The 27,340-nt window shown below is 39.8% G+C and overlaps 1 protein-coding gene across 2 annotated transcripts in view; it reads left to right on the forward strand.

Moving 5' to 3' along the window:
* The first annotated feature begins 11,858 nt into the window (after positions 1-11,858).
* Positions 11,859-27,340, forward strand: part of CRY1 (cryptochrome circadian regulator 1) — a 76,309-nt gene continuing 60,827 nt past the window's right edge. Inside the window, exon 1 of one of the 2 annotated variants that reach the window (XM_063074827.1) lies at positions 11,859-12,879. In XM_063074827.1, coding sequence (XP_062930897.1) covers positions 12,722-12,879 — 158 coding nt within the window. In that variant the 5' untranslated portion in view covers positions 11,859-12,721. The remainder of the gene's footprint in view (positions 12,880-27,340) is intronic. The other variant, XM_063074826.1, reaches the window with a different exon arrangement.

The following is a 27,340-nucleotide window of genomic DNA, read 5'->3' on the forward strand; positions in this document are numbered from 1 at the left end:
GTCGCTAACAGCAACAAGTGGCTACCATCCCTAGGCCTGAAAGAGCAAATAGAAGAAAATATCTGGCCAGAGCCAATTGTCTTGGCTAGGCAGGAGCTGGTAGCGCTGAGAGAGGGGCTGTCCAGCAGGGAGTAGTAGCATGGGGGAATCACAACCACTGTCAGAAATGATGTCACAGAAATAGCGATGGTAATGAGGGGGGTGGGTGGACATAAACCCTGGCTTCTCCTCTCCCCCTGCCTTCCAGTCTAATGCCAGTGCCTCCCACTGGCTGAACCCATCTGGAAGCCTGAGGGTAAGGAGGCTGGGAAAGGTGGCTCAATGAGATTCAGAGCAGGGCAGATTATTTTGTCATGGTTTTCTAATTTCAAAACATATACCTTTCCTTATCCTTGATTAAAAAGTGTTTCATTAGCACTAATCTTACATTTACCAATAGATATTAGGATTTCTTTTGGGCTCACAAGTGGTGTTCTCAGAACCATTTCTGTACAACAAACCATTCCAAACTTGAGTGGCTTAAAACAACAATAATTGCTAATTTGCTTACTAATAAGCAATTTGAGCAGGGCTTGGGAGGGATGTCTCTGCACCACATGGGAGCTCATCTGGGAGCCAGAGGATCCATTTTTTCACTATTGTATCCCCAGTGCTCAGATATGGCATGGAATATAGGAATATGTTGCAATACAAAATATTTGACTGGCCAACTCAGTCCCAGCCTGAAACAATCCCTACTTCTAGATTTTCAGTCATTTGAGCCAATATATTTTCTTTTAAGTCAGTTTGAGCTGTATTTTCTATAGCTTACAATCAAAAGATTCTTAACTGTTAAGAGGGAGATCAGGAAATGAAGGCAGAAGTAAAATAACTCAGAGAAGCAAGAAGTGGAGTTCAGATCACCAGAGATTAGGAAGAACTGTCCCCGGCAATGGAGGAGGATTCCCATACATTTCTTGGTGGCAGTGTCCCAAGTAGGTGGCAAGGCCCCTGAGAGGCAGAGTGGTAGCCTAGGGAGGTGACAACATGGCCACGGTAGGGGAAGATCCCAGCAGCAAAAACAAAACAAAGCAAACCATCATTCTGTAAATAACACACAAAATCAGCAGATAGCACCCAGATCTGAAGACCATGTGGGAAAGACAATGACCATCTCTGCAGAGGCCAGTAGGGACAGATTGATGGCCTCCAAAATGTGGGCAATGCCAGAGGCCACATAACCTTGATATGACTCCCAAGAAGTAAGAGGGAAGCTCCAAGAATGACTGAGGTAAATTTCTTGCCAACTTGACAGATTAGGGGTATGACATGAGCAATTAAGTTGATTGGTAGAAAATAATTTTCCTCTACATCTGGCTGTGTGGACTGAGATTCATATCAGCTAAATAAGAGAGATAAAGAACTTGCCTGAGGTGGAATTAATTTGCAAAGACTGGAGGAAATGTGAAATGGGAGTGCGGATCGCCTTGAGTGTTGAAGAGTAGAAGTGACTTACAGAGTCTTCTACCATAGGTGTTTCTGCAATGCAGATTAGTTGATAGATGACTGGTTGATACAGGAATGATGTCAGTGAAAGGCAAAAACTGTGACATTTCATATGCAATTTTATCTAATACATTAATGTTTTGTTCCGCTAGGTTTGTTCCATTTTGTTCCACTAAATAACAATAGCTGCATGGCAAAATAGATGTACACAGCTGAATGCAGCAAACCATGGAGGAACACAGTACTGTGTATAATACGCATGATTCATCCCATGTCTTCCTCTTGTCTTCATTTAGCCATGCCCTCTGTCTTAGAGCTGGAGTTCTACCTGACCTTTGTTCATTGAATTCTTGTCTCCATAAGTCAAGAGCCTCAACTTGTTCTTATATACCCTATACATCAAGGTAGCTTCATTTTTTAAAAGTCCTATGTTTAACTTTTTATTCCTTTAATGAGAATTAAACTTGCCTTTTTAATTGTGCTGTTATTTTACTACGTGCAGTGGATTGAATTATATCCCCCCAAAACTCACTGAAGTTTGAATTGTGTGCCCCAAGTTTTATGTATTAGAAACTTAGCCCCCACTGTAACTGTTAAGAGGGTGGGAAATCCTATTATGGTAATTGGAAGGTGGGGCCTTGAAGATGTGATTGGATTGTAGGACCATGAAGTAGTCAATGGACTAATAATGGTGACCAGGGATGTGGTTCTGAGGGCTTTTTTTTTTAATTTATTTTTTTTATTGAATCAAAATTGATTATACATATTTTGGGGGTTCAACATTGAGATATGTCAATCAAATCAATATTACTAGCAGGTATATTGTTACAAATAATAATTATTATTTATGCCCCTTGTCCAATCGCTCCTCATCCCCCTCTCCCTCCCCCCTCCCCCCTCTAATTACCCTAGATTTCTTCTCTCCTTCTGCAAGAGTAATGTGCTCTGTTGATTTGTTGACTACATGATCTGTCCAATACTGAGAGGTATGATCAGGTCTCCCAATATTATCATAGAGCAGATGCTTCTTCTGTCACTCTGAAATGGGCTTTGTGGACAGAGACGTCTTCTTTTCTTTATCTCTGTTGGTGACTCTCCTTGTGTCAATGCACTCCAGTGGTTGGCAGACCATCTGCGTGGTGGCTGTGGTGTCTAGCTGCTTTCGCAGCAGCAATGGTTAGTATGGTGGCTGTGGTGGGCCCACACATGAAGGTGATGTTTTTGGCGTGCTCCTTGGTGCTGGTGGTATGCCTGGTTGTGGGGAGTGTCTGAACCCCAGCTCCATACATCAGTCCCCGGGCAGGCCCTGAGGCACTGGCACGGTTTGCCTGGTTGTGGGAGAAGAATCCAGTCCCCTTATCCATGCCTCAGGTCCCCAGGTGGGCCCCGAGGTGCTGGTGGTGTGCCTGGGTGGGAACTAATTTTTTGTCCTTCACTTGCTTCTAAAATGGTGGTACTTCTTCTGGGAACCAGTACTTGAGCTGTGTAGTTGAGCTAAATTGCTGCTTTGCTGCTGTTTCCCTAGGGAAGGCTTTTTGTACAGCTCAGGGTTTAATGGTTGACCTTTTATGTACTTCCGGCTCTCCAGAGACAGGTGCACCTGGGTTGTGTAGAAACTCTGATCTGGGCCTGAGTTTTTTCATCAAACTGCACCCCATGCAATTCTGCATTCCTGACCAGTCTCCTCTGAGTGGTCCTGCGCTGACTGGGAGGCAGATCAGCTGTCCTTGCTGCGTCCCAGTGTTCTCCCGGTGGGCCCGTCTCTCTCACTGCCTGTGCTCCAAACACTTCCCATGCACTGGTCCCCTCTGTTGACTCACCAGCCTCTGAGTGGCTCCCATTTTCAGCTGTTCTGGTTCCTCACTCCTAAGTGGGTACACGGGAACCCTATTAGTGGTCTTGCTGTCCTGGAGGCCACCAAGGCCCTCTTCTCACCTGCCACCACCAAATAACTCCATCTGAAGGGCACAACTGTGGCTCCTGCCAGCTCCTGCTCCATGTGCTCAGCAGTTCTAGCCTTAAAGCAGATGTGGCCTGAAACACTCCGAGCAGTTTTTTCTTTCTCTCATCATAGTTTCTCCCGCCTTCATGAACTCCGTAGGTCTCTCCTCCTCTTCCCCTGAGCTCCAGCAGCCCGGCTTGGCTGATGTTACATTTTCATAGCTGTAAATTGGTTGATTTATGGGACAGGGTGATGCTGGGAACTGTCTATTCTGCCTTCTTGACGGAACTCTGAGGGCTTTAAAAGAAGAAGAGAGTCTGTCTTTCTCTCTCCCTGCTCTCTCTGCTTCCACCATCTTGCCATGTGAGACCCCTGGGTCACTGTCACCACCACCAGATGGACTTTGGGCTTCCCAGCCTCAGAAACTGTAAGCAATAAATTTCATTTGCTTTATAAATTACTCAGTCCTAAGTATTTTGTTATAAGTAACGGAAACGGACTAATACACTAGGATCGTTATTTTTTGTTAGTGCTGTGATTAATAAGTTGCATGCATCTTAACTGGCCTGTTTCAACCAAACATTTTCAGAAGCCTTACTGTTTTAACTGTGCGTCTTTGAAGAACGGAGATTTTCCGGGTCTATGTATAGATTCTTGCGGAATTTCTTGTACGTCTTGCACCAGCCTCCAGGTGGCACCACCCGCACCGGGCAACTTCTCGGCTCTCCTGGGGTTCTGAGGGGTTGTGAGCTGGGGAGGTAGCAGATGAGAAGTGCCTGTTCTCACAGTCAGCGTGCATATGTCGTGCCTTCTCTAACTTGCTTCTCAGTCTTGTCTGCTAACTATTCTTACTTAATCTAGCTTTGAGGACAGAAGGGTTGAACTCATAATACTTGTCAATTATGTGTGTTTTCTTTAAGCAGCTCCTACCAGTTCTTTTGTGGATTTGCCTAACATGTGAAGTAACTCCTAAATCCACTCCTGTATCCTGACCCCTCTCCAAGGGCTCCCATCTCAATACAACAACCCAAAAGTGGCTGCTTTATTCCTCACTTCTGAATGCTCAAGTCTCATGGAGCTGAGCACTTTAGAAGCACTTCAATAATTCTGAGCAATATGCAGCACGATTTCTTGCCATCTTTCTGTTTGTTCTTTCCTTTACTTCCCTCCTTCTTACTAACAGGCTGTGTGGATGTTGTAGTTATAACAAATACTCCTCCAGGTTTCTATCACTGTTCACTAGGTGTTCACTTTATACTTGTCAACTTTTTTCTTATATATACCTATTTCACTACATGAACATTTTAAATAAATGTATTGCCATATGTGGCACAACCATCTGCTCCTCTGGAATCCTTTCCTTTGTTCCTTTTTAAAAATTAATTTTTTTCATTTGCCCAGTGTAAATGTTACTTTCTACAAAAAAGCCTTCCCAGGTTTGTCTTAACCAGAATCTCTGTCTTCCGGCCTGCTCTCTGGTAGACCTTGGTTTGCACCTCTATAAACGCACCTAAACGCCGGAGCAGTGGAGGCAGTAGAGTGTGCTGGGCAGTCCATAGCCTCTGGAGTTGGGAGACCCTGGCTTTATTTCCTGCCTCTTCCACTTTCAAGGGCAAGTTATGAGAACTCAATTACTCTGGGCCTCAGTTTTCTCAACTATAAAATAGTAATACTAATATTTATCTCATATGGCCTTTGTGAAAATTAAATGAAATAACATACCTAAAGTACTTAGCACAAAGTGCCTAATACAATAGTTCTGTGTCTGGCACATATTAAGGATTCAATTGATCTTGGATGTTATTAACAGTATTTAGGGCATTTATCCATTCATTCAATAAATATTGTGAGGCTTACTGTAGTGAGGAGAGACACATGTAACCAAATAAATAAATATATAATATAATGTCAGGGACTAATGTGTGCTATGAAGAAAAATCAAGGGAGTGAAGAGATCAGAGAATGATGAGGGGTGTAGATAAAGTGGACAGGGAAGGCCTCCTGAGGAGTGGACACTGGGGCAGACATCTGAAGTTAATGAGGAAGGAAGCCATGAGAGCTTCTTGGGAAAGAACATTCCAGGCAGAGGAAACAGCATTCCTGGTCTGCTTGAGGAACAGCAAGGAGTAAGGAGAAAGTGGGCAGAGTTGAAGCCAGAGAGATGGCTGGGGAGGTGAGGTGGGGAGGGTGGGAAGCAGGTCAGATCACTGAGTCAGATAGATTGTGTAAGGTCTTTGGAGTTTCTATAATATTTGGCTGGATTTAGCAGCAAGTACAGTAATTTTCAGTCCACAAATCAGAGTCCAAGAGTAACTGTCTTTATTTTTCTATAGCTAAACTTAGTTTGTCTTAAAATCTGTCTGCTCATTGGCTAAGAACTGGTTTAATCAATTCCAGGTCTTCTCAGTCATTTCAGGATTCTTCAGTCATTTAAAGTTTAAACTCAATGAATTCTGAAATTTCCTCCGCTCCTCTTCAGAGTAGCATCTAAGTTCCGAGATGCCGAAGGAACATCACATCTTTAGGAAGGAAGGGTGTTGGTCTGGCTGTCATTCTTTACCTGTCTACAATGTCATCTGCTAAATGTATGATCCTGTCTGGTCCTCAGATGTTGTTATCTCTTGGGGCTGGCATCTGTTGAGATGCCCATGCTCCTATCTGGTCCTTGGTCACAACCTCTTGTGACAGTTCGTACCATGCTGATTTTCTAGTTCAGCTAACTTTCATAGCCCTCTAAGGAAGAGGGAACATCTAGAAAAATCCAGCTGTTCTCTTAGCCAGTAGGGGGCTTGGCAGGTCTTTTCAGGTCCTCTCTGTTCCAATGGCATTCCATACAGACATACAGGCTTTTAGTACTAGGCCACAGCAAAGTGGCATGGAACTTCCATGAGACTCAGCCTCCAGACTTCAGATGGGAAGTTGGCACAAGTCTCTCCTACCATCAGATCACTCAAAGCTTATCTAGGTATCTGGAGCTCATCCTAGATAAGGGTAGTTGAGATACTATGTTCTTATTTTAGACAAGATAGATACTAATCTATCCTATTTTCCTTGTCCTCATATCCCACCCCAGCTTGGAAAATTTTTACCCAGTGTTCAGAGAAGGAGTGGGAAGCAGCAAATATCTCCTGATTTACATCTGGACCAAGGCTCCTGAACTTAGAAAAAAATGCTGGACTACCTTTGTCCTCTAGTTCTGCCCACTTGAGGTAACAGGAGTTACATCCGATGACCTGCAAGTGAATGGTCACAGAACAAAAAAAAAGATCTGTGGAGAAAACCGACAGCTAATATTTCACAATATTATATTGCCACATTTGTAACTATTTACACATTTTTTTTTTTTGGAAGCTAGCCAGTAGGTTTATACTCTCTAAATGCACTTGGTCAAGAAAAAGATATGAACAAGCAAGAACACTGTTTACAAGAACATCCTTGTGGACCGGGTGAATTAATGAATTGTATCAGTCGGTATCTAATCAGGAGACAGAAGCCACACAATGAATCAAACAGGGAATGTTTAATAAAGAGAATTATTATAACAGGTGATTAATTAAAAAGGGGTAAAAGGAACTCTAAAGACTACCCCAGGAGTGAGAGAGCGTACCTAAGGAAGGACAGACTTGGAAGGGAGAGTGTGGGGATCCTCTTCAAGGGTGGGAGTCAGACCTCTTTGGAGAAGGTATGGTGGCGGTCACTGGATGATGAAGAAGTTTATCTGGGTTGTCCTGGGCCAGAGCTGGTCTTCAATTACAGGGTGGAGGCTGGTAGGTAGAAACCACTGCAGGGAGTAGCCACAGGAAACACCTTCCCATAATGCTGAGGCCGGGTAGCCAACTGCTAGCATGCCTGCAAGACTCACTGGGAATCCACCAGCAGGATGTCACTGAAGCTTCATAGAAGTGAGTGCCACTGTATGTCCCTCCTCCAAGTGCCTCTGTCAGTGGTGGAGCAGGAGCAAGAAAAAGAAAATGAAAGCACACCAGAACTAAGAAGAGAAGCGCCTTCTTCCTGCAGTTTCCCACCAACTGCCTCTACTGACAATGTTTAATATCATGCCAGTGGCAAAGGAGAAATCTTTACAGGGTCTAGTTCCATTAACACAGAGGAGGCAATGAAAGGTGAATTTGGAGCTGAGAGGCAATAAATTGATAACTGACGTGTGGATGAAGTGCAGAGTTAAATGTGACAAACTGGGTGTTACCATGGTTTCTAGAACAACTTATTGAGAGTTGAGTACCTGGCACTGTGGCAGGTGGTAGTGATAAAAAGAACACAATAGACAAAAATTCTGCCCTCCTGGAGCTTGCATTTGGGGTGGAGGCAGGCATAGATTGACTGACAATAAGTAATTCAACAAAAAAGATACAGATCATAACTGGTGCCATGATGAAAGTAAATGGAGAACTACGATAGAGAATAATGAGATTTCTTTTTTAGAATTGGCAGAGATGGAAGACCTCTCTAAGAAGGTGGCAAAAATTGTGAATGATTTTAAAATGATAAAAAAGAATTACTGTGTCTCTCGTCCAGCACACTCTTCAGGGTATTTGCTTCCTATCATTTTAGCTATTTTTGCTATCTTTTAGCTATTTTACAATTCTGTAAATTGCAGATAATTGATAGCAATGCAAATGATTCTTGTCCAATCATGCACATAAATTTTGTCCTGTTAAAGTACAATTGATCTCCCTTCTCCCACCCCTCTAAGGAAAAAGACAGTTTTACATATATTAAGCAAATTCACTTTAACATTCCTGCTGGCCTATATATATAATTGCTCTTTGGATTCTCCCCTTTAATCCGTTGTAATATCTTACAGGTTCACTCACTAATTAATAAGTTAAATTAAATCTTTGACATATATTCATTTTATATTCATATTCATAATTTACCTTTTTAAAAATAATTATGCTTTAACACATTTAAATTCAATCCCCCAAAGACTCCAGTGTGGGGCACACCCAGCCAAAATTCATATGATATCAAGACCGAATGTGCTGATCGGACTGTCTACTCCTTCATTATTTGTGTGTTGATAACACATGCCAAAAATCACCTCTGCAAGATGGGGTCAAGGGAGAACACAGTCTGTCCTCCGATTTTAAGCTGGATGGGTTGATGTACAACCATCATCCTGAGAATTCTTTTGACTGATCTCTTCGGTTGTACCTGTGCCTTCCTAGATCTCCTGTTGCCTTTGTATATTTCTTCATTTTGGGAGGGAAGATCCCCAAGTAACTTTCTTAAAAAAGAGTATTTGCAGGAAATAAAATTCCTGAATCCTTAAAAAAAAGAAAGAAAGAAAAGAAAAAAGAGAGAACACAGGCTTTCAATTTAGAGGCTGACACACTTTTATCAAGGGTGCTTTTGAAATAAAAGAGATATTGATTTTTCTAACATTGTTGGCAGTTATAGGAATGTTTAACAGGACTCTTCTTAGATATTTTTGAGCCCATGGCAGGGTTATGCTCATAGAATTTTAAAATAACACAGAAAACTTAGAAATCATCTAGTTCAATCCCCTCATTTTATAGATAAATTAGTCAGGTAAGGAAAGCCTAGGTGACTTGTTTAAGATTATCAGCTAATTAATGACAAGCTGAACTTGTAACTCCCAGACTCTCCCTCTTAGTGCTGTATTCTTTCTACTACCACCATGATGTTGGAGCCAACCAGAATTTCACAAGTGATTCCTGACAACGCTCTCCACCCCTTCTGTCCCCTTCATACATGATATTCACTCTGAAAAGAAAGAGTGTGTCAGTGAGAGGCAATATTTGGTAAGGAAAGAGCTTTGAATTCAGAAACAGTCTTGGTTTTTCATCTGGTTTTACTGTTTATTTTCTGAGTTTCAGTTTCTTTGTCAGCAAAGTGGGCATAGATTACTATTAAATAATAGCAAACTGCATCATAAGATTTTTAATAAGGATTAATTATCTACAGAATCTGGCACATATGAGGGTACTTCAAAAAGTTCATGGAAAAATAGTATTAAAAGATAATATGAATCTTTCCATGAACTTTTTGAAGTACCCCCATAGTAGGTGCTCAATAAGTCATAGCTATTAGTAAATAGTAGTTCCACCCAAAATCCAGACATATTAAAGTAACTGTCTATATGCCATAAAACCCCTTCAATATTTGAGGAATGCACAGTTGACAGTACTGACACTTTTTTAGTAAAGTAGTACTTTTATGTTTAAATAAAAGTTACACATACTCACACACACAGCTGTCTGTTAAAAAAAAAAATCGATCTTTATTGAATGAACATCCATAAACATAAGTCAACTCTACATGGATCAATATTCTCTCCACTTCCCACCATTTCATTTGGATGCTTGAAAACAACTCTTGCGTCTTTTGACACAATCTGGTTACTTTCAAACTGCCTAAAATCAAACATGAAGCACTGTATTTTTAAAAGTACAATAATAGGCCCTAGAGTATGAGGCAATCCAAGTGAGGGCACATTTCTGTATGCCATATCTTCTGCATAAGGGATGGAAGGTTCAGAGCAGCGATTACCCAAGGCTCATCCCCATCAATAAAAATAACCAATAAATGTTTCGTATTTTATAGTGAACAAAGTGTTTTTGCATATATAAATTTAATTGTTCTAATAGAAACCAAAGAAAGAATGATTTACATTTCCTGCGGCAACAGAAGCAAAGATAGAGAAAACTATTCAGACATATTAGCTCCCTAGAGTACTGAATTTATTTTTTTGCTGTACTACTTTGCTAGGACTGATATAGCAAAGTACCACAATTTGGGTGGTTTAAAACAACAGGAGTGTATTGTCTCAGAGTTCTGGAGTCCCGAAGTCCAAAATCAAGGTGTCAGCAGTGCCATGCTCCCTCTGAAAGTGTTTAGAAAGAATCTGTTCCAGGCCTCTCTCCTAGCTTCTGATAGTTCTTTGGCTTGTGGCAGCATAACTCTAATCTTCACAGGGCGTTCTCCTTGGGTTTATATCTGTCTTTGTCCAAATTTCCCTTTTATATAAGGACACCAGTCACATTGGATTAGGGCCACTCTAATGACCTCATATTAACTTGATCATCTGGTAAATACCTTACTTCCAAATAAGGTCACAGTCACAGTCACAGGTACTGAGGTTTATATGAATTTTGGGGAGACACAATTAACCCATAACAATCAGCACTTCCTTCCTCCTTTTTACCTTGCCAAACACACCGGAGGCCAACAGCGCTCATTTATTCATTTAAAAAACATTTGAATGCTTATACCAGACTCTATACTGGGTATCGATAATGCAAAAGATGAACTGGACAGAGACTCTATCCTTGGGAAGTCACACTTTGGAGGGAATCGGAGACATTATTATGATAAGTACTGTTATTGAACAGATAGCACTAGGTACTACAATAGGCACTTTTCATTTAATCTTCACAACAGTGTGATAACTGATGTATCAGAAACATGCTCTGAGAGCTCAGGAAGGTCCAAATCTGCCCTAGGCAGCAGGAATATTTTCTCAAGTTAGAAAACACGTCACCTGAGTTAAAGGGGTGTGTAGAAATACGCAGGTAGCTCAAAGGTGGTTGTAGTGAGTAGCGGATTCCAAAGAGCATTTTATAGAGGAAAAAAATAGCGCAAAGGTTGAAACAAATTGTAAACCACATAAGGGCTGGGGTTTTTTATCTATTTTATTATCCCCTGTATGTCCAGTGCTTTGAACAGCACCTGATTCATTCAATAAATAATCATTTAATGAATGTAAGGGCATCATACATTTCTAAGACATGGCATGCCCTGCAGTTCACTGTTGCTGGAAAGGTAGGCAAAGGCCAAATCACGAAGAACTCTCTAAATCACACTAAGTGCAAAGGATTAAGGGGTGATACGCTAATAACATATCGATAATATTAAGGAATTCCAGAAGTCCAGGAATGCCTGGCACTCGCCCAGTCAATTACCCCTCTTCCCCACAGCGTGTACAAGGGTGCAGGTGCCGTGCAAAAAAGATCAGGAGAATGGCAGGGACGCCAGCTCCGCACACTGCAGAGCGGGGTTCTCTGGCCAGAGCTGGATTGAAGCACATGGTTTGGGCATGAAACGTAAGTGGAACCTCCTACTCTCCTCCTTCCACCCCATCCGTCCTTCACCCCCGCCTGGTTCTACTGTTAGCTCTCGAAGCACACCAGACAGTCTACAGGACTTCCTCAAATCCAACCGGTGGAAGCCGCGAACGCGATGCGAGCAATGGGTCCCCACCCCGCGCCTCCTCTCTGGAACGCAGCGAGAGCGCACGCGCGCCTTCGCGAGCAGAGCGCGCGCCCGCGAGCTCCCCGCATCCCCGTGCTCATCCGGGTCTCCGGGAGCTTCAACCAATGGTGGGTACTCCCGGCCCCCGGGGGCGGAGCTAAGCTTTTGCTCACGTGGGGTCTGTGGTCACCGCGGGTTCCTCCGGGGTTGCGAACCGTCGGCCGAAGAAAGGGGCAGAGGCAGGGAACCCAGCTCTGGGCGAGGATCGACAGTTTTGGGATCGCCCGGCTGGCAGCCCCTCTGGAAGCTACCGAAGCGCCAGCAGATTCCCCAGCCCCAGTTAGCGTAGTAAACACACTTCAGAAACGTGAGGTGCCGGTAGTCACGTGGGGAGGGCGCCCTCCAATAAGGAGCCGGGGGCGGGGCCGAGGCCGCTGACGCGGCGGCGGCGGCGGAGTCACCCGGGCAGCCTCGGGACCGGTCACTGGCCTGCAACCGTCCAGCGGCCTCGACCACCGCCTACCTCTTCTTTCCTCAGGCTTCTCTCCCGGGCCGAGAGGCAGCGTCGCCCACAGGGGCTGAATCCTCCCTCTTTCCTCCGGGTGACTCACCTCAGGTGGGCCGTTTTGTCCGCAGGGGCCGCCTCGGTGGGGCGGGGTTTCCGTGACGAACGTCCTCGGGCTGTCGGTGCCGGCTCAGGCCGTCGTGGCGACTCGAGCTCCTGGAACTTGCTCAGGCTCCGGGGTCCGAGGCCCTGCAAGTTTTGCGTCTCCTCGAGGCAGTTGCGGCGGGCGCAGGCTCCTAAGGGGCGGGCGTCGCATCCGGACTCCGCCGACTGGGCAGCCTCCATTCATCTCCCCACTGCGCCTCCAGCGCCGTCGCCTTCTCTGGACCCCTCCTGGGATTCGTTTTTTTCCTGTCCCCCGTTCTGCCGCCCTTTCTTCGCTCCCCGGGCGCGTCGATTCTCCTGGAAGCGAAGGTATCGATTATGAGCTGGACCCTCCCGGCGTGAATTTCTCGGGGGAGGAAGTCGGCGGTGACCGCCGCCCGCCGCGCCCCGGCATGGGGGTGAACGCCGTGCACTGGTTCCGAAAGGGGCTCCGGCTCCACGACAACCCCGCCCTGAAGGAATGCATTCAGGGCGCCGACACCATCCGCTGCGTCTACATCCTCGACCCTTGGTTCGCCGGCTCCTCCAATGTGGGCATCAACAGGTGGCGGTGAGTCAGAAGCCCGTGGGAAATTGGTTTCGGGGTTTAATGAATCGGGCGTTAAGGAATTATATGCGATCGGCCAAATCTGAGAATTTAGACCTAGGACTGCCTTGCTTATACCGTTTAAGAATTGTAGGTGCTTTAAGTATTAAGTAGAATTGACTTAATAGTTCCTGGCCGGAGAGTACTGACGACGTAGGACCTTGGCCTTCGTCGGTGAGTTACGTATCTCACCGCGCTAATGGGAAATCTTCCCCTCGATTTGTGAATTCTTAGCGGTGGAGTTAAAGAAACACCCTGCTAGTCCTTAGAGGCCTGTGGATTGATTCTCTTGGCCTGTTGTAGCATTTGTAAAGGATTGTGGTCTTTAATGTTTACGTTTGTGTATGTCTAGGTAACTCGTAGTATGGAGAAAAATCATTCATTCAGTACAGTCGGCTCCAAATCCAGTTCTCTTCCACCTTGAGGTTACTGTAGGAAAAGCAAGGGAAATAGCATTATCTGGTTTCTCTTTGCTCAACTCTCTGAACTCCTCCTTGTGGTTGACTAGACAAAGCACAGTTTTTCTTTGTAGGCAAAGTATACTCTTTCTAGGGATCAGAGCACTGGAAAAAATCTGAATGACGCTTTATTATCTTTTCCTGAAATACCAGGCTGGATGATTGTTAGGCCCCCTGGTGGAAATGAAAGCATTAGTTCAACAGATAGATTATTGATCACTTACTACATGCCAGGCACCGATTTAAGTGCCAGGGATATAGCAGTGAATGAAACAGACAGAAAGTCTTGTCCTCTTCCAAGTTTATGTCCCAGAAAGTAAAATATATAGTATTTTAGGCGGTGATAAGTGCTGTGGAGAAAAATAGAGCAGAGGAAAGGGATAAGGAATACAAGGGTAGGGGTGGGGTTGTAATTTCAAATATGATAATCAGGGGCAAAGTCAGAGAAGGTGACAGTTGAGCAGACTTGCAGGCAGATGTCTAGAGGAAGAGCATACCAGGCAAAAGGAACAGTAAGGGAAAAGGCTGTGAGGTGAAAATGTACTTGACCTTTGGAAGGAACAGCAGAGGAAGCCAGGCAGTATGACTGGAGCAGAATAAGAGGGAAAAGTAGTAGGTGATGAGATCAGAGTTGTAATAGGGCCAGATTTGAATAGAGCTTTATAAGCAATTATCAGGATTGGGGCTTTTACTCAGGGTGAAGTGGGAATAATTGCAGGATTATGAACAGAGAAGTGATGTGATCTGACTTAAGTTTGTAAAAATTTGGGTGGTTGTAGTTCTGAATACAAACTGAATTGGGGAGTAGAGGTGGACAAGAAGCAAGAAGACCATTAGGAGGTTATTGCATTCATCCAGGTAAGAGATGATAATGGCTTGGACCATAATGATAATGGTGAAAGTGGTGAGAAGTAGTCAGATGCTGGTTATATTCTGAAGGCAGAATACACAGTCTTTGTTGGAAGATTGGATATATGGTATAAGAGAACAAAAAAGAGTTAGGAATGATTTCAAAATTTTTGGCTTGAGGAACTAGAAGAATGGAGCTACACTTTGCTCAGAAAGTGAAGTCAGTTGGAGAAGCCAATTGGAGTTCTCTTTTGCTTTGTTGAGTTTTTTTTTTACACGTTTAAGAGGAGATAGCAAATAGACAGTTGGATATATCTGTAGCTCAGGATGGAGATCCAGGCAGGAAGTATAAATTGGAGACATCAGTTTATAGATAATATACAAAGCCGTTTGTTCATCCATTTATTGAACAAATATTTGTCAAACATCTACTACATGCCAGGCCCTATTTTAGGTGTTGGGGGTTCAGCATTAAAAAAAATAGCTGAAAATCCCCCATGAAAATGGTTGAAGCTACATTTTAGTGGAGCCATGAGACTGTATATGAACAGTAAGAAAGTGAGCGTAGATAAAAAGAGAGGTGCTAATGTGTATCTTAAACTCATAATTCAGAAAAAATTTTTAATGAACAGATTACTGTTAGTGTTTAAATTTCAAGATGTTCATTACTCAGTTGAAGCTATCATATGTAAAGTCTTTTAATTCTCAGTAACCAAATCTATAAATGTGTCTACATTCTTTATGCTTCCTTCTAGTGTGTGATTTCAATGTAAGAGATATTGCTGCCCGTACTCAAAAACATTTCCTTCGTCTGTATTCCATTTCAAAGACTTTGCTCATTTTTGATTAGTCTCACCTTTTCTTCAACTTCATCCAATCAACATTTAAACATGCTTTAAGACCAAGCTCTGTAAAACAAACAAAAAACCCCTGCAACAACAAAGGAACAAAACCTATCCTTGACTGTTCCTCTTGCAACTATGCATCTCAGTTCCTTTGTAGCCAGACTTCTTGAACCAGACATCTAATAACTGGCTGACTTCATTTCTTTATCATCTACTCACCCTTGAACCTACTCCAAACTATGCAGTCTCCATCCCCACTAACTCTATCAAAGCTGTTTTCATCCATAGGATACTTTTAAGCTTTTCACTCCTTGACATTTTTTGCAATGTTTGACACATGTGACCACACCTTCTTCTTCTTCCCTTGGCTTTAGTTAGAGGACCCTCCTTTGTTTTTCTGCCAGAACTCGACTTCTCTTTTTCTGTTAAGCTGCCAAATACCCCTTAAGTCTGTGATCTCCACCCTCCTTTCATTTTACACATTCCTGGGTAATCTCATCTTTTCTCATAAAGTTTAGTTACCATCTATATGCCCAGAATTCTCAAATCATTGTCTTCAACCCAGATCTCTCCTGATCCCCAGATATGTGTGTGTTTGTACATATGTGTGTATCCTATATATCCGTCTGCCCACTTGAATGTATTACCTTAAACTTAACTTGTTCAAAACAGAGTTCGTGATCTCCCTTGTCTGCTGCTCAAAAATAAACAAAAAAACCTAAACTGACTTTTCCTGTTTCCTGTCTTCATAAATGATACTACCATTTACCCAGTTTCTCAAACAATTTACAGATTAGATTAATTATGTATTTATTTATTCAACAAATATTTGAGTCCCTACTGTGTGCCAGTCACTTTGCTAATTTCTGTGAGTAAAATGACAGTCAACAGATAATTTCTCTGCCCTCAGGGAGTTTGTGGTGCAGAGGAGGATTTATTCAGAAATAAAATAATTAACAGAAATACATTCTTCTCTCTCCATTGCCACTTTAGTCCATATTACCATTTTCTTTTGCCTAGATTACTTGATTAGCTTACAAATCATTGTTCCCCCTGCCCTTCTCTAATTCATTCTCTACACTGCAACCAGGGTGGTCTTTTTAAATTGCAAATCTGGTCAATTATTTATGCTTTAAAACCCTGTAGTGACATTTCTTTATCCTTGGGTTAAAGTTCAAAAAGCCATAGCATGGTTTAAAATCCTTGTGTAATCTGGCTGTCCACTTCTTTTTCCAGTCTTGGTCAATTGTTTCACTGAGGCATTTGAGCTGAGCCTTGAAGTATGAGGTGGATCTTAATAAGCAAAGAAAGGAGGGAAGGGAATTCCAAGCAGAGGGGAAGAAAGTTCCAGACTGAAAGAATAGCATAAGGAAAGGAAGGCACATTAGTCTGATACTGGTGGAGGAGGCTGGTGTAGCTGAATCATATGGTATATGAAAAGATAGGTGTGTTTAGTACTCTTTTGGTTGCTAGTTGGTTGCCTGAGTCAAACAGGCTTAAGCAAAAAGAGAGTTTACTTGCAGTTGTAGTTGAACAATCCAAGGGATACTGGCTTCAGACATGTGTTGATGCTAGGGCTCAAAAGACATCACCAGGATCAAATTTCTCTCTTTGCATCTCTGGACTTCACTTACTATGCCTTGGCTTCTCAGACAGGCTGTCCTCTGGTGGTAAAATATAGCAATAACAATAGCAATTACAGCAATAAAAAGAATATGCCTCTGTCCTAGAAGTCTCAACAAAAGTCTTATGGCACTTCAGTGAGCCTTTAGAAGCCAATTTCTGAACCAGTCATTGTGAGCCTCTGATTGTCTTAGCTGGAGTTGTATGCCTCACAAATGGAATCAGCTCAACTGGACTGAAGTAACTGATGTAGAATGAATGGAAAGTAGGTGGATATTCCAAAACAACAGATGCCTGTTATATAAGAACTCTTATCAGAAAGTGGGTACAATTCAGAAAAGCTTTGACCCCTGTTGGAGGAAGCATAATTTTGACAGCTGAGTGAATGATATGAGAGAGACAACATACCAATTTGGAAACTTTATCAACAGTTCAGGTGAAAGATATATGGGCTTGAACTAGGGAAAAATCGATGAGGAAGGGAAATACTCCAGAGAGAGGTTGTAGAGGTACAGTGGATAGCTTAGGTGACTTCCTGGAAAAGGCAGTTTTATAGGGGAGGAGAGTGAGGGAGAGAGTAGAAGGTAAGATTTCATGCTTTGTGCCTCCATAGCAATGAGACGTTAACTAAGTTAGAGAACACAGAAAGAGACCATATGTAGATGAGGAAAAGAGTGACTTTAGTTTAGGTCATTGATGAATTTGAAGTACTGTTAAGTTATCAACATGAGAAATAGAGAAAATAGAAGTTCAGGTCTAGAGATGATAGAATTAGAGCTGTGGATATGGGAATAATTCCTATGTAAGTAGTAGATGAAACATGACTGGATAAGACTGGATAGAATAAGGCCCAAACAAAATCTTGGTGAATACTGTGTCTAAGATGAGTAGGAACCAGTGAAGGAGATGGAGGAGAATCAATCAGAGAGGTAGAAGAGGAACCAGGAGATTGCCGTATCATGGAAACTGAATGTGGCAAGAATTTTTTTGTATTGTCTAGAGAAGGCAGGTTAGGATGAGTTTTGACAGTTATGCAAGAAAAATGATCAAAGACTTGGAAGTGGGCAAAGGAAATTACTGCAAATGTGGAATGATAGACATTGTCTGGAGGCTCCTCCAGGAATTAACATGATTCTGATTGAGGAATATGCACCTTTGTCTTTGGTTGACTAGGCTGTTCTGCAACTCTGTAAAAAGGGATAAAAATTAAGTTGTAGAAAACTGATAGCAGTACAAATGTTTCCTGCCCATAGCAGTGCAAATCTTTGCCATAAATTCATTTCATATTTGTATGAGCATCATGACTTTACCAATCATTTCATATTTGTATGAGCATCATGATTTTACTGTTTTGAAAATTATACTTTAACTGTTACAAAGCCCTTTGGTAAACCTTGAGAGAGCACTTCAATGTAGTTGTAAGGATAGAAATCAGATTGTATAGCATGTTACCAAAAGTGAGGCTGGTGAGGGGGAGGAGTGGGAGACGATTAAAAGTTGGAATGTGAGGAGGGGAGGCTTTTTATGGGAGAGGTAAGAAATGAGCTGGAGGTGTAGATTCTGGACAGGCTGAGAAAAAGTAAATTTGGGCAAGTCACCAGTCTTATAGTCAAGACTGAGCGTAGTGGATTCACAGGATGATAAATAAATAAGGTGTATAGATAAGACAAGGCCTGTGTGTGGAATTCTTTGAATGACAGACTAAAGTGAGTTTAGAACATCTGGCTATACTAGGTTCTGATCCCTGCTTTCCTACTACTTTTTTACTTTTAAAAACTTTTTCTTACTTTCATACTACTGTCTTACGATTACTGCTTTCCTACTACTGAGAAGTTGGACTAAGCTTGGGTAAGTTATTCGCCCTTCATTTATTCATTCAGGAAGCATTCGGTGTGAGCCTGTTATCTGCCAGGCATGGTGCAATGCATTGGGGAAACAAAGATAAAGGTCATGGGTCTTGTCCATAAGGGAACTCTCACACCACAAAAGGACAAATTATTAGAATATAAAACGTTAAATATGACTGCTATAGAAATAGGCAAAGACAATCGTCAGAGCACAAAGGAGAGACTATTCTAGAGAAGTGGGAAAAGGGGTATATATAGGTAGTGGGTGTGCGCTGGGGATGTGTGTGTGTTTGTGTGTGTGTTGGTGAGGGAGGTGTGCAATACCAGTTTGAGAGAGGATGAGTTCCAGAAAGTTCTAAAATGCTTTTTGATGAAGATTAATTAGTAAGTGTCTTCACATGAAAAGAGAGAACCTAAAAAAAACAACAAACCTCTCTTATGTGATACCATAGGGACCTGCAGGTAGTTATTTGAAAAAGGTAATCGTAAGCTCAATTGGTAAGCCTGGTGTTATATCACCAAGGTCAAGGGTTTGGATCCCCGTACTGGCTACCCCCCCGCCGCCCCTAAAAAAGGGTAATCATAAAAAACAACACATACAAAAATGTACATTAGTTTGATAGCTTTGATGTGGGGCTTAATTCCAGGTCTCAGTTCTCCTTCTCTCTTCTTCATGCACATTTACTCCTTAGATGATCTCATCTAACTAAGTATCTTAATGACATTTGTATTTTTATTAGTTTTGCTGTTTTAAGTGATACAGCTCAGGAGGAATTAAAAGGCTATAGAATGATTAATATTAAATTACTGTGCTATATAGTGTTTATGTATTAGAGAATGTGCTGGCCAAGCCTTTTATTGGTATTAACATGTAATGGGTAGTCAGATTCTAATTTTGAGTTAAAATACATTTTTTTATTATAGCATTTAGTGTTAATATTTTTTGTAATGAGGGCCATAATTTTGGGTGATATAGTAGGAGTAGAAAGGAAAGATTGAATGAAAGGGAGATGCTAAAAAGGAAAAATCATCAGGGTTTGATAACACATATAGAAGGTTTTGGAAAAGGAGGAGTCAGAGATTATTCTAAGTTTTGAGATCCCAGGAAAGGAGATATAATAAAGTCAGAAGGAGCTAGTTTGGGAATTGGGATGATAAGTTTGGATTTAGGTGTATTGAGATTAGCAAACTTCTTATGTAAAGGGCCAGATGATAAATATCTTAGACTTCACAGTCCATACAGTCTCTGTCTGAGCTACCCAACTCTCCTGCTTGTAAAATGAAACAAATTAGCATGTCTGTGTTTCAGTAATAAAGATTTATTTACAGAGTAGGCAGTAAGTTGGATTGGCCCATAGTTTGCTGACCCTCAGCTATATATAAACAACCTATTAGGAAATAAAATAGGAAGAAAAATCCTATGTATAATAGCAACAAAGAGAGGTACAACAACCCAGAGATGATGTGAATTCAGATACAAAGAGAACAGTGATTGGATCTTATTTTCCACCCAAACTTTTATTCTCAGATAAAAGGATGAGGGAGGTTTGTAATAGTTATGAAGTGACTGCCTTATGGCCCATGGGACTTCCTCAATTGAGAACTTTCTTTCAAGGATTCAGCAGAGTACAGTTTGAAGCTTTCTGGTGAAAGGAGGAAGCAAACCTGTAAGTTACCATTCAGTCAGTTTCAAAGTTTTAGCCTTATCACAGACTCTTGCTCATCTTAATCTTCCTCTCCCCTATACTTTTCCAACACCTCCCTCCCCACATTAATCTGTTGTCTGGTATCTTCCAGTATAGATTCTTGTCATTTTCTCCTAGTCACAGAGGCCTCAGGAAAGTTCATTTTAAGGTGTCTCAGATTTAAAATGTAAAAAAACATTTATTCTTATTATTCTTAAACTAGTAGTAGAAAACGGAGGGTAAAAAAAGAAAACCGAGAAGGAATGTTTAAAAAAAAATACCTTTGAAGTAGGGAAGGTCTTTCTAGCATGCAATCCTGAAACAAAAAAGAAAAGATTGGGAAATTCAACTAGATAATCATATAAAAGTTGCATATGCCTACATGATATATGATATATATGAAATATATATGATATAGGAAAACTATATATGAAATAGGTGATATAGAAGATATAGGAAATCTCAAAGAATCTATATATGATATAAAAATAAATATATATATTAAATATATTTAAAAATATATATCATATAAAAATAAAATCTAAAAAAAAACTGTATAAATGATATAGAAAATTTAAAGACACCATGCTAAGTGATCAAAGGCAGTATGTATGATAAAAGTCTGGTTTCCTTAATATGTAAAGTCCTCCTGTACATCAGTGAACCATGAATTACAGTAGATTATACCTTTTGGGGTTTTTTTGTTCTTTTTGGTTTTTTTTTACCAGTAAGGGGATCGCAACCCTCGGCATGGTGTGGTCTGCACCATGCTCAGCCAGTGAGTGTACCGGCCATCCCTATATAGGATCCAAACCCATGGCCTCAGCGCTACCAGCGCCGCACTCTCCTGAGTGAGCCACGGGGCCGGCCCAAATTATACGTTTTGTTAATTTAGAGTCTGTACTGTAGACCAGTGGTTAGCAACTTTTTCCTAAAGTGTTAGACAGGAAATGTTTTAGACATTATGAACTACACATAGGGACTCTGACTTATATTTTCCTTCTTATTATTTTATACAACCCTTTAAAAATGTGAAAGCCATTCTTACCTTGTGGCTCATACAGAAAGCCATGGGTCAGATTTGTCCTGTGGCTCATAACTTACAAACCCCTCTGTAGGATATTCCCTATTTTGTTTACTTAGTACTTTTTTTTCTTTGATGTTTTTATGGTGAACTTTTTTGTATCATTTTGTTTTCAACCTTTCTGGAGGCTTTATTGTAGGTAGAGGTCTCTTCTAAACAGCGTGCATATATATATATCAATATATATCTATATATAATTTTATAATTGTTAATTGGTCATTGGTCTGATAGTTCTTGTCTTTTAATTGAAGCCTTTATTTAGCCTTTTTACATTTGTTGTAATTACCAAAGTATTTGGATTTATATCTGTCATCTTATTTTGTGGTCTTTTTTGGTGCTTCCTACTCTATTGCTTTGTCTTCCTTTCTTTAAAATTGTATTTTTTAAATTTCATTAATTTCTTTCTACTAGCTTAAAAATTACATGTAATTTTAACTGTCTTTTTAGTGGTTACCCTAGAAATTATCAGAGGCACACTGATCAATATCAAAAGTTAATCAATAACTTTGTCCCTTTATTGGATAATGCAAGGCCCTTAAAACACTTAAACTCTAATTACATGTTAGATTTATATATTCTAATTCTGATCTTTTTATATTAAAAAATACATTAGTATTGTTGTTTTATAAGGCCAATGTTTACTTACCCCATGTATTTACTACTTTCTATGTTCTTTATTCCTCCTACTGTCTCAAACCTTCCAGTTGGATCACTTTTCTTTTATCTCAGACATATCTTTTACAATTTTCTATAGTGAAGGACTGCTAAGGGCAAACTCTCTCAAGTTTTATTTGTCTGAAGATACTGTCCTTGTTTACACTGGGTATAGAATTCTAGGTCAAAGCTGGCTGGTTAGCTCAGTTGGTTAGCATATGGTGCTGATAGCATCAAGGTCTGGGCTTCTATCTCTGTACTGGCCAGCCAAAAAATATTCTAGGTTGACAGAACTATTTTTTTTCCAGCATATTGGAGTATAGTAATAGCTGTTACTCCCGCTATTACTTTTTTGAGGGTAATATCTTGTTTCTTTTGTCTAATTTTAAGTCTTCTCTTTCTCTGACATGTTCTACAGTTTTTCACTGATGAATCTAGGTGTGAGTTTCTTTTTATTTATTCCTCTTGGATTTGTAAGTTTCTTTGAACTTGTGTGTTACTATCTTTCATCAGTTCTGAAAACGTGTCAGCTGTTACTTTTTCAAATATTGACCCTACCTTGTTCTCTTTTCTCCTTTTGGAAATCCATTTGAATACGGGGTAAACGATTTTACTGAATTCTTCATGTCTTATTTCTCCTTCATATTTTCCATCTCTGTTTGGCTCTCTGTACTTCATTTTGTAAAGTTTCTTTTTTATCAGCTTTCTATTTCATAAATTTACTTAACTATATTCTTTTATTTCACTTATTATATTTTTCATATGTAGAGGTTTTCTTTGGTTCTTTTTCAAATCTGTGATTTTTTATTCCTTAGACTTCTTATTTTTTTGCTTGCTTGCTTGATTTTGCTTATTTTTTACTTTAAAATTATAAATTAAATTATATTGGCTCTACCTTCAAAACGTGTCCAAGCTCAGACCATGTCTCATGCCTCCGTATTAATTACCTTAGTCTAAGCCACCACCTAGAATAGTTAGCTTCCTTTTAGGTTCTCTGGTTCTCCCTTTCCTTCCTTCATCCTATTATGATCCTTCATAATCATAAATAAGATCAATACTAGTGGCTTACATCTCAGAGTAAAAGGCAAAGCCCTTACTGTAGTTTACAAAATGTCACATGAACTAGAACTTGGTGACTTTCTAACCTAATCTCTTACCTCTCTTCGTTTCACTCTCTGTGCTGTTGCCATACTGATTTCTTGAGTATTCTTTCTAAAGTGCTATACATATTCTTCATCTGGGTTATACATTTGCTGTTCCCTCTGCACAGAATGTTTTTCTACCAGCATGGCTTGCTCCTCCATTTTCCTTCAGGTCTCTGCACAAATGTTTCCTTATCACTGAGGATTTTCCTGACTGTCACATATAAAATAACAGTCTCTATTCCTTTATTCCTTAAAATCCCTATTCCCTCTTTAACATTGCATTATTCGCTTATTACTGTCTGAGCAAGTTACATTTTTGTTTCTGTATTATTCTGTTCACTCCTTCCCCCACTATAATGTAAGCTACAAATGGCAGAAATTTTGTCTTTTAAAAAAATTTTCCTCTGAATCTTTAACATCTAGCACAGTCCCTAGTACATAATAGGTTCTCAATAAATATTTGTAGAATAAATTAATTACATAGTATTGTTCAAAAGACCACCGTTGTGGTGAGGAAGTGCTGTCATTTTGGGAAAAAGTCACAAATCTAATTACATTAGAACACTGTGATTCACTTTCTATGGACTTCTTGATTTCTTTTTTTTTTTCCTTAGCATTCTTATCAGGTTACCATTGGAAAAATCTCTGCCAAACTTGGGATAGTTGTTTTCAATTTATATCACAGATCACAAAAATCAGAATAATTTTCAGCAGCTTTGAATAAAATTTTTTGAGAATTTCTTTTAGGCTATTTAACTACAGAAAATCATTATTTATAGTGTTAAGACAGTTGGCCTTTTACAAATGTTTAACAGATTTTTATTTAATTCCATGTAAGTCTCCTAAAGCTACCAAACAGATCATCTACCTCATTTTGCCTCTCCTTTTGGGGTCACAATACACTGCTCTTTAAAAATAGACAAAGATCAATAAGAGGCCTAGGTTATAAATACTTCTGTGTGATTTTTGAGATCATTTTATGCTGTTATCACAAAATGAAATGCTGTGATAGTGAAAGGCCCATATCAGATATCATCTTTGTGAAACTTCATGGGCCTCCCTTGACAGATTTATTGACTCCTCTAGTGTCATGAACTTTAATAATGCAGTTTGATAAGTAATATATAATTTATTTTCATATCTTATTTTTATTAAGTTTGGGAGACTTCAAGGATGGGAATCTATATCTATCTGTTTGTTTATTTATCTATCTTTAAAGCTTTATTGAGTGTATTCATTTTTGTATCTCAAGAAAATGCCCAAATGTTGATTGAAAGAATGAGTGAATGAAAGTGCTTCAGATATGCTTTTCTGCATTTTATTAGTCACTAATAATTTACCATAAAAAGATCATAAAAGCAGAGATAAACTGCAAAGATAGTGGAAATTAATACAGATCTATTTTCTACCTAAATAGGATAATATGGCTCACACAGTTAGCTCATTAAGTACACTTCAGTTGTTTCTGGGGTTTTTTTTTTTTTTTTTTTTTTTTTTTGCTACATAGAATATATTTTTCATATAATTGTATAACATCTGTATGGTTAGAGAATATTTCTTATTTTCAGATGTACAAACATATGCAATTGGAATTTGTTTGTAGTCCATGACAGGTGTGGACTCCTCTTGTTTTGAGTTTTTAAAATGTTTCTCTCCTTTTCTTTTTTCAAACCATTGAAAGCTACATCGTATTAGTGCTTCTCCTAATTGGATTTTTTTCATTCTTCCATCATTCTTTTTTTGTTTAGATCCCTCACCCTGACCTCCTGTTGACCCTTATCGTCTAAGCATCTGGATCCCTTCTATCCTGCCCTTCCTTTCTTTCCTTTCCATTCCACCTTTTTTTTATTTCATGCTCCTTCCTTCTTTCCTTCCTGATTGACATCCACACATCCTCTGTCCTTTCTAAGATTGGTTAGTCTGTTCTTCCAAGTCTGATTGGTCTGTCATCCTTACACAGTCCATCTTACAAAAGTCTATCCTTTCTGTCAAACTTTCTTTCTTACTATGTCTCTCCCTTTTTTCATGCCATCTCCTTTCCCACTTCCCTTCTTCCCAACTTCTGTCCTTTTGCCATCTTTCTGCCCATCTTTCTCCTCTCTATCCTCCCATTTTTTCCAGGTTTTCTTCTTCTCTTTTCATTCTTCCTATTTTCTTTTAGAAAGATTGCTTCCTCTAGTTCTTACTCTCTTTGTGTGTCTCCCTCACTGCCTTATATTGCAACCATCCCTTTTTCCTTATCTGCTTATTTCTTTGAGTGCCTTCATTCTGCAACTCTTTTTCTTTTTTTCTTACATTCATCTGTCATTCCATTTATACTTCCTCTCATAGCTATTAGTACCATTTATACAGTGAATCCCAAATTTATATCTGCTATGCAGATGTCTAGCCTGAATTCCAGAGTTATATACATTATTTGATAATTAACAACTTACTTGGATGTCTAGTAGACTCCTCAAACTAAATATATGTAAAACTGAACTCCTGGGCATTTCTGCTTTGGGAAATGGCTGATTCGTTTGTCTCAGACCAACTTAACTGCTAAAAATTCCTAGACAGGCTGACAAACTATTTTCTTAAATATCTTTGACATCATCAGAGAGTTACAAAGATAGTAAGAGTCTGTGGGGCTGAGATCTGGAAGAAAAGGAAAACTAAGAGAATTGAGCTTGACATTTGATACTGCTTTTTCCTTAATGCAGAAGTCAATTCTGAAAATTAAAATGGTGACTAAGAGGCTGAGCGGAATTTCAGCAGTCTCATTGGGCTGGAAGAAAAAAAATAAGAGTTCAAAGCCTGCCAAGGAAGAAGATTCCTGGACTACTTGCAACTTTTTGTTGGGACTCTTGAAAGGCAATTTCCTAGGAGTAGGGGAATAAAACATCCTGTATAACCACTGAGGTCCAGTTAAATCAGCTTAATACTTGATTGATTGATGGTATTGTACCATATTTTAGAAGCCTGCTACAAGCAAATCTTATATTCTGTAAAAGAAGATATCTGTTGTTTTTTATACATTGTGCCTGGAACTCAGTCAAAAATTACCAGTCATTCTAAAAGTCAAGAAATGACTGAAACCAAAAGGAAAAAAAAAAAAATTATACCCATAGGAGATCCAGACATTAGAGTTATCAGTCATGTACTTTTAAACAATTGTGGTTAATATTTTCAAAAAATTGGATAGGACAGGGAACTTTGGCAGAGAGCTATAAAAATAACAAAATGAGACTATTACAAATGGAAAATACAGTAGCTGAAATTAGTAAGTCAATGAATTGGTTAATCACAAGATTAGATATAGCTAAGGAAATAATTAGTGAACTGCCAGATACTTCAGAAAAAAATAGCCAGACTCTGAAGCACAGAGAGGCAATAGGATAGAAAATACAGAAAAGAGCACAAGAGACATAGGGACATGGTGAAGGGGTCTAGCATATTCATATTGAATCCTAGAAGGAAAGGAAAGATACTTATCCAGAATCTGCAGATCAGATATGAAGGAAATTCTAGAAGGAGTTTGTCAGGCGAAGAGATACAGAAAAATATGAAGAGCAATGGCAACTGAGTACAGTCATCCCTTGATATCCATGGTGAATTAATTGCAGGACCAATCACGGATGCCTAAATCTACAGATGCTCAAGTCCCTTATATAAAATGACATAGTACTTGTATAACCTACACACATCCTCCCATATACTTTAAATAATCCCTAGATTACTTATAATACCTCATTCAATATATATGCTGTATAAATAGTTATTATATTGTTTTAAATAGTTTTATTGTTTTATACTTTTTTATTTTTTTTTTCAGATATTTTTGATCTGCTGTTGGTTGCATCTGCAAATGCACAACCCATAAGTATGTAGGGCAAACAGTTTATGGGTAAATATGAACGAATACTAACTGTTCAAAGCAATAGTAATTACACACACACACACACACACACACACACAGAAGCATACTTCAAAAAGTTCTTGGAAAAATAGAATTACAAGATAATATGAATATTTCCATAAACTTTTTTAAGGACCCTCACACACACACACAAACACAAACAATTGTACCAAAGATGGTGCACTGGGTTGAATGGCCACCCAAAGTCATTGAAACTTAATCCCCACTGTAACTGTTGAGGGTGGGAAATCCTATTATGGTAATTGAAAGGTGGGGCCTTGAAGAGGTGATTAGATTGTGAGGACCATGCCCTAGTGAATGGGTTAATCTATTTGAT

This window comes from Cynocephalus volans, chromosome 12 (genome assembly GCF_027409185.1).
Source record: "Cynocephalus volans isolate mCynVol1 chromosome 12, mCynVol1.pri, whole genome shotgun sequence".
Classification (NCBI taxonomy): Eukaryota; Metazoa; Chordata; class Mammalia; order Dermoptera; family Cynocephalidae; genus Cynocephalus; species Cynocephalus volans.